The sequence below is a fragment of the Adelges cooleyi genome, unplaced genomic scaffold, assembly GCF_023614345.1.
Source record: "Adelges cooleyi isolate 19-005CV unplaced genomic scaffold, UGA_ACOO_1.1 ACOO_flye_CR_arks_rails_tigmint_CR_PRNA_638, whole genome shotgun sequence".
Taxonomy (NCBI): domain Eukaryota; kingdom Metazoa; phylum Arthropoda; class Insecta; order Hemiptera; family Adelgidae; genus Adelges; species Adelges cooleyi.
Window position 1 is genome coordinate 3,784 of NW_026096338.1, and position 9,163 is coordinate 12,946.

Sequence of the window (9,163 nt, forward strand, 5' to 3'; positions counted from 1 at the left end):
TTTTTTTTCGTTTGCATTTTAATTCTTTAAAAAGGTACAATGCATTTTAAAACTGCTGTTATTCTTTGCGCGTTGTATCTCTTAACGTCTGCACGGGTAAGGGTATTTAGATATTACTTTATCTCAGATAAAACCATGTCTAAAAATAATTAATATATGTGTGTAGATTATATAACATTCGTTTGACAGAACGGTGTATAAAATAAGTGTTGATCTGCCACGTCATGGCAATACACATTTAGTGTAACTGTAACTGATGATATTTTATTTTAGAGCATTGGACTGAACAGTACACAGCTATGTGAAATTATTGATCTGTACGAAAATCACAAAATGTTTGCTGGCCGAATTGCCGAAGAAAAAATCACACAGCTTATGGAAAATTTTTTTGGAATTCAAGAGTCTAAAAAACTTTTTGATCGCGATTCAAGTAAAATATTGTTTTAATTTTCCATTCATTATGATACATACAGGCAATTAGAGTGTAGCACTAAGATGCATTGTGATATGTGAATCATATTATATATTAATCGACTGGTTCACAACAAATTTTGGAATTACTTTTAAATGTATTTAAGTTTACAGTGTAGGATGGGAAGTGGATTGCGGTAGAGTGATGCGTGCAGATAGAAATAACTATCTACCGTACTTCACCTTCCATCCCAAATATATATTATTTTATTGTACACTTATCCCACAAAAATGGCCCACGTCGAATTCAAAATTCTTATCACTAGTTAGCAATCTAGTTTATTATGTATATCTGTGTACGTGTCAGTATATCACCAATATGTGTTATCAGAATTCAAACTTTAGTAAGTAAAAACAACCGTTATTACCGTGGTAGAAAACGGAAGTAATAAACATTTGTTTATAATAACACCTACACGTCATCTAATTTTAAAGTCTGTGGTTTATATCTAAATCTTCGTTCACAATAATTATACAACAGAAAATCAGAAATATAAGTAATAAATTAAAAAAAATACGATACAGATGTATTTGGCTATTGCTATTAATTAGCTACTTATATAATTCAAATTTAAATGTTCACGTTTTTAACCATTTAATGAAAAACAAAATTCTGACACTTTTTTTGATCTCTTTAAAGTTACATTTTTTTGACAAATTTCACGATTACCAAAAATTAATCATTCTACACTGTAAATAAATGAACGACTTAAAAGTAATTGTGTACTAATCAATTCGTATAGACGGAAACAATGCTGTAGATTTAAAGATGTTACTGTTGACATTGGCGTATAAAGATAAGAAAACACACGACTGCTTCCAGGTATTGGTCTAAAATTACTTTTTAAAACTAAAAACAAAAAAATTACATCAACCGTAATCAAATATCGTAATACTCTAAATGAATAACGCATTGGTTTTTTGTGTGTATACATTGGACATAGACTCAAATGCTTACACCTTTTGAAGTGGAGTTTTTCCTCAGTGTGTTTACCGAACACGCAAACAGTTCCAACCAAGATGGACGTCTTAGTCTTCAACAGCTACCAGGTGTATTAGAAGATTTTAAATTAGACGATACGGAGATCGATAAAGTAGTCAAAAAACTTAAAGTTGATAAAAAAAAAAGGATCTTTTCAAAGGCTGGTTACACAATGTCGAAATTTTTAAATTTGAATTCAATTAAAGCTCAATTTGTTATTAATGAAGCGGATTTCTTGTTGATAATGTTGGAAATAAAACCAGAAGTAAGCAATTTTATATTATGTGCAAAAAGTGGAAAAATATAATCTCTAGCGGATTATTAAATAAAAGCTTTATAAAACAACGAACTTTTTATCGTTGTATATTAAATAGCAATGGTCTGTTGAGACTTTGAAAGTTCGAATTTTCAATAAAAATATAGTACTATTTTAAATTCTTAAAAATATATATTAAATTAAATCTGTATTATGTAAAAACGAACAATGCAAATAAAACATGTTTTTAAAACACAATAAAACAAATTGAATTATTTGATTTTTGAAATTTCATTAATCATTTTTTTCAGTTTTGCCATTTTTAAAACATAAAGTATCAAACGAATATTAATTGTTATTTTATTTGAATATACATCCAAAAAACTAAATTCATTGTTTTCTAATCATACGAATTTTACGATAATAACATTATCAGTCTGATTAATACCATTGAAATGTTCATCTTAAGTATTGCTTTCTTATATGAATGCTTACATTATAGGGTTATGGTTTAGACCTACAGCAAATAGAAAAGTTCGTTGATTTGTATAATAATTGTCCCAAAACGGATTCCGGTAGTATTGAACCTCTGGAAATTCAAAAAATCTTCAAAGAGTTTGGTATGGCTGATCCGAAACATGATTCGAAGATGCTGTTCAAATCCAACCGTAAGAATATAATGTTAAAGTTTTCACGTTTCATACGTTCAGCTATAATACATAATATTTGAAATAATACTTATTGAAACCTGCACAGGATCCGCCGCACATGAGTTGTTGGAGTTGATGCTGGTTACGGCAGAACGCTGTAGGACGGTACACAAAATACGAATTATTAATTTTTTTTATAAACATAAAATTTCTTCGCTGTATTATTACATTACCTGCTAATTAACTTTTTGATTGTCTAAACGATATTTTAGCTTCGATGCAAAGCGAGAAGGTATTGGTTTTACTCTGATGTGGGCTTTTTTTTTCGCTGTATACACTGTAACTTTTTTAATACTAGACCAATTCCTTTGAACAGCAACTCTATAAATCACAAATTTTGTCTAGTTTGTACTTTGGAGGGGGGTAAAAGTTGAAAAAGTTTAAGTCTTCACAGACGAAAGTTGAAAAAACAAAAAAAAAAAACCGTACGAGTTTTTAAGTTAGAACTTTTACTGGCTATAGTATCGAGAAAAAGAGTCGGATCGAGTTGAAATGTATAAGAAATATTTATTTGGTATGCCCGCGCACGTCAGTTTTGTCAAATTCAAAATATACCCATTTCCCGCCCCCCTAGGGGGGGTTCAAGTTTTTTTGTTTTTCGGGGTTTTAAGCCGTAATTTTAAAACTTTTGGGTTGAAAATTTGCCAGTAGTTGGAACTCATATGTATCCATAACATATTAAGCGGGTGAAAAATTCGGCACTACAGTTTTTTTTTAATTGCCGGAAAACCGTGTTTTCGCACATTGCGTATATTTTAACAAAAACACACAAAATCTTTAAAAAAAAGTGATCAAATCATTAAAACAATTTTATTTATATCTATGCAGAATGATACTATTAGGTTTTGTGCTCAAGTACCACTTTTGACTTAAAGTTTACACAAATTCAATTTTTTTTTTTTTTTTACTTAAGTTCTTTCCGGATGATTAAAATTGAGAACTGATATTAAATTCGTAATCACCGACCCAAAAAACATATAATTTGACCACTTTTGATGTCTTTTACACAAAAATCCAGAAAAATGTTTTAGCTTCGATGCAAAGCGAGAAGGTATTGGTTTTACTCTTATTTGAAAGCGATTTTATTCAATTTTATCACTTTTATTTATGATAATTCTTGTAGACCTGTGACCTCTCCGTTTCCTCATTGCTTTGATTACATTATGCCAATACTCTACTGTACTAGTCCACTCGGATAAAATCACTTTCAAATTAACGCTTCGATGCTCATTTGTAAATACAGAACCTTCATTTAAAACTTTCTAACTTTGCTGGTTTATACTGTGCTTGGTTTGGACTGTACTGGCTTGAAAATACTAACTACCGATTTGCATCGAAGCGTTTTTTCGAAAGTGATTTATCACTTTCAGATTTAAAAATTCCTGTAAACCTGTGACCTCCCCGTCACCACTATGCCCCGACCCAACTATGCTCCGTCCCCACTATGCACCGACCCCACTGTACTGGTTTTTTATTTTTTACATTGAAAACGGTTCAGGAACACATGGATGAACAAGGGATTATGGATACATTTATAGTCCAGAGATTCTTAAGAGATTTTGTTAGTTACGACAAAGACAGTGATGGTTTCCTCACACATGAAGAGTTTTCTTCTTGGGTGGAACTCGCAAGACATGATATGTTTGATAAGCCAAAAGGCGGTCATCCTCAAAATTTCGACGGTAGATCTGCAAAAATACATTAACGAATCAATCATAATTCGTATTGACCATTGCTCATACAAATATAATTTTTTTTTTTTAGGAGATAAAACAAACTTTGCGAATTTCTTGAAAATAACTTTTTGCTACTATGAAAAGACTAAAAATCAAGAGGAAATTGAGCTAACCATTGAATCTGATGATGACAAACAAGCTTAAACAATTATATATTAATTTTATCTTCTGCATGCACAATATTCGTAATAATATTATTTTAAATTTCAACATATTTACATTTATTTATTAATTAAAATTTTAAAGTACCGCTCCTTTATGTCTAATATAGAAAATTAATGTAATTAGAATTTTTTTTTTTTTGACATGAAATATATAGTTATATATTATAATGTTGGTTTAATTATTTCTGTAGCAAATGTTTTACACAATATGGTATAACGCTGTGAGTTCCTTTATGTTTTTGTATTCGTTTTCATCGGACTATTTAAATGTATTCAGTCCAAGTTAATCTTTTTTTCGAAACTGTATTATCAAAAATGATTCTAAAACAACGTCGTGTGGCATATTTGCTTTTAAGCAATGCCAAGACTATAATACAAATAATGAATACATTATCATGTATTCTATTCTGACTTTAAAGTAACTGACAATTTAGAAAGACTGTGCAACACATATGTTGGGAAAAACACGTGGACAGAAATTAGTACATTATTTACATCACATATAAATAAAGAACCCCTTGTTCAAGGTAAAGAAATGAATCCCGCAAGAAATTCTGCGAGGATCTATCACACAGTTATTGATATATTCAAACCGTTTATGTTGCGAATTATGTGGACTTTCTTGGATAATTTTCTATATTTTATTATAAAAATTTCTATATTTTATTAGAAAACTTCTATATTTTACAAAATTTCTATATTTTATTATAAAATTTCTATATTTCATAAAATTTCTGTTATTTTATTTCTATATTTTTTAAAATTTCTGTATTTTATAAGATTTTTATATTTCATAAAATTTCTATATTTAATAAAATTCTGTATTTCATAAAATTTCTTTATTTTATCAAATTTTTTTATTTTCATATAAAATTTCTCTATCTTATTATAAAATTTCTGTGTTTAATAAAACTTCTATATTTCATAAAATGTCTATATTTTATTATAAAATTTCTGTGTCCATTAAAATTTCTATACTTAATTATAAAACTTCTATATTTTATAAAATTTCTGTATTTTATAAAATTTCTTTATTTTATAAATTTTTTTTTCATATAAAATTTCTGTATTTTATTATAAAATGTCTATATTTTAATAAAAAATTTCTTTATTTTATTATAAAACTTCTGTATTTTATAAAATTTGTATACTTATTGACGTTAACCAATGACGACGTAGAGAGATTCGCAAAAGATTAAACTAAAATACAATGTAGATAAAATAATACAGTTATTAAATATGTGTGGGGCTGTACATGCTAATATATAACTTAACTTGTACAACGTACGTATGGTATAGAGTTGTTGTTAAAGCTTAAGCCTAATCAAAAAATAAATACATTTTCTCAATTATTTGGGAAGATTCACAAAAAATCTTTTAGGTTCACAGTGGAATTGATACAAAAAGCTTTTTATCATATGTATATCATTATACCTGTTATATTTCAAAATCTCGCATTCTATCATATAAATTATAGGTTTATGATACCTAACTAAAGTCTGTATATTATATATATATATATATATTTGTTTTTTTCAATCAAACAGCACTAGGAGTAAGATAAATAAAAAAACCCAAGTCTGTGGTATTTATGTATAATAATTTGTTCAGTAATTATCCTTCTTTCAGTATAAATTACCATAAAAGTTGAAAAGTCATCGTTTGACGACTACTCCAATGATTTGTTGTCGTCCCGAAAAAAATCATGTTTAATAAACCAATGTAGTTGTTAGATGCATTTTCTGTCTAGGGGAAATCATACTGCACCGATTAGTGCATTGGTGTAATAATAATTACATAATCCAATAGCCATGTCGTTATTTTATAACCTTAACCACATCCTATACCTAGTTATCAATATAACATTAAATATGCAAGTCAGGTAGCTTGTAAATACGGTGACATAACCATGTAAAACCAAGTTACTATTTACATAAAACAATTACAAATAGTTTGCCTGTAGTGTTTAAATTTGTTAAATTTGACGGAATAGCGTCCTCTCAAGAACCAGTATATTTTCTTTTAAATTAGATCATGAATGACCGCTCTTATAAAAAAAAAAAAAAAAAACCATGGCAAACATAAATTTGATGCATTTTTACTTTTATTAAATAGAATGCAGTGTCTAATTAAAAATTAAAAGGCATATTACATTTATTATTATATTATTACTATCATTTTAATTATTATAAAGTATAATATGACGAATAAAATAAATATGAATACCTATTAGTCGATGAAGATATTAGTAGTGCTTTAAAAAAAAAATATTTGAATTTAATAAAAAAAAGTATTATAAATTTATTTAGAATACTTTCGGTTCTTTGTCTAACGTATCATAGTAGTAACTCTAGTTTTGCTACTAGATTGTCTGTCTCAATGTTGTCTACTTGATAAAATATTTTATTAATGTATCTGTATTTTTCAAATTGGCCGTTTCCATATCTTAAGATACAAATGCGATTTTCAAGATTAGCGGTCAATAATACAGCAGTTTTTGTACTCTTCCACGCTTTTATGTAACAACACATATATTTTAAAACATAGTACATGGCTAACGAGTCTGTAATATCTGGGTATTTCGGATCTAAAAAAAAAAGATATATTTATTAGCTTAGTAACCAATACTTTACTTTCTTTATTGTGCAATACAAAACTGCTGTAGTGCATAAAAAAAATAATACAATTATATAAACGTTAGATTAGACAAACCTATCAAATATGTGTTGTGTGAACTTTATAATATTTGTACATTATAATTAAAAAACTAAATTTGTGTGTTACTGGAATAAAGGTTTGGCAACTTTGATTCATTAAGGGTTAGACACTAATTTTCTCGAAATATATAAATATTTTGAACAATATTTTTTTCCAAGATTTTTTGGTACACATTGTACTATATTTTTAAAAATTTTTATCACCAATCCTTGAAGGCCAAAAAGGGGGATTTTTATTTTTTTAAATGGCAACATATGTTTTTAATTACATACATTTGTAGACAAAAATTAAAAAAATATTTTAGCGTTTGAATTTTCATTTATTTGTTCATTAGCTATGACTTTGTTAAGATACTACATTTTTTCTTAATAATTATCATATTTCTTCGGTTTTCCAAAACCGATAGCACATAAGGTTCATATTTATGTCCGCATTGTCCATTTGGCGATAACACTCTTACAAAAAAAAAGTCACTGGTATAAAAGACTTTGAAACAATGATAGACAAACGGATCTTATCTACAGATTACCTATTCCAACACAGGTACACAGGTTGGTTTTACAAACCCACTTAATCAAATTATTTTTATGCGTGTAATAAAACTACTCGTTTTTGTAGTACGATTGAAAATATTAAGAACTACAGTCAAAAAATCAAATCTTTTTAAAGTCATAACAAATGAACAAATAAATGAAAATTCAAAATTTAAACGCTAAAATATTTTTTTATTTTTTGTCTACAAATGTATGTAATTAAAAACATATGTTGCCAATTAAAAAAAACTAAAATCCTTTTTGGCCTTCAAGATTTGGTGATAAAAATGTTCAAAATTTTGAAAAATATATATTATATAATATATAATATAATATATTCCGAGAAAATGAGTGTCTTATCCTTAATGAATCACAGATCGTATCTAGTCGGCACATTGAAGGGTTCCTATTTTATGATTATTTTTTTTTTCAAGTCAACTTTGAGTGCACCAGATTTGAATAACGAAAACACAAATTTTTGGTTGGTATCACTGTCACAATCTACTCAAACGGCATCTTGTCACCGCGTTGTGTGAGAAAAACTTGCGATATAACGTTAAACGGCTCTGTAATGAATTAAAATGCTAGCGTAGTGTACTTAAAATTTCTTATCTAGTATATATAAAGAAATCTCATTTTTAAATAAACTACAATACAACAAATTAAAACATGGGTAGCATAGTGGTATAGATTTTGTTTTGCCATAATTGCTTTAGACCAGTGATCTCCCGCGTACCCACTTTGCCTTCACACCACTATACTGGTTTTTTTTGACATTTTTATGTCTTTGCTATGGAACACACACGGAAAATCGACACCGCTCATAATAACGAAAAAACCAACACCGCTTATCATAACGAAAAAACCGACACCGACACCGGTTATCATAACGAAAATAACAGCTGATTTATCTGGTAAGAGAGATAAGAGATAGGGGGTGAAAGGTAGGGGTGAGAGTTAGAGGGTAAGAGTTAGGAGGTGAGAGATAGGGGGTGATAGATAGGGGTGAGAGATAGGGAGTAAGGCATATATGTTGTATTCACAACGTTCAAAATAGAAATGAATAATAAATTCAAAAATTTAAGGGGCCAAATTCTCTATGAATTGTTTTGGGCCAGATATTATGAAAACACTAAAATATTAACCAGAAACTTGATATGTTTACTAGCCACCTTAGATTAGTGATGTGCCATAAATCCGGATTCTTCGAAAATCCGAATTCTGGATTTCAAAATCTGAAAATCGAAATTTTGAATTTCAAAATCCAAAAATCCGAATTTTAAATTTCAAAATCCGAACAACCAAATATTGTTTTTCACAAAGCTAATTTATATTTTTTGAATCTGAAAATTTAAAGATTTTAAAGTTTTTATCTAAATTGAAATGTAAATATCAAAAAATTTTTCATGTAAATTTTAAAATATTTTATTATTAATTTAAAATGTGTTTGTATAATTCCTTTTCCCAGTATACATTTTTGGTACCGATAAGCAGTAGTTCGATATAGGGAAATTTATTAGAAATAAACTCTCATTTTCTCTCGAAAATTATAATTGTAATATTCTTGTTTTTCTTTATGGACACTTATGACAC

At 28.0% G+C, this 9,163-nt stretch overlaps 1 protein-coding gene across 1 annotated transcript; it reads left to right on the top strand.

The window, feature by feature from the left end:
* Positions 1 to 273: 273 nt before the first annotated feature.
* Positions 274 to 2,439, top strand: LOC126844120 (uncharacterized; the record flags this gene model as incomplete). The annotated part of the gene is made up of 4 exons (XM_050581990.1): positions 274 to 430; positions 1,215 to 1,294; positions 1,416 to 1,718; positions 2,212 to 2,439. Coding segments are annotated over 4 exons (768 nt in total), but the record flags the coding sequence as incomplete, so codon positions are not given.
* Between the last annotated feature and the right edge of the window lie 6,724 nt (positions 2,440 to 9,163).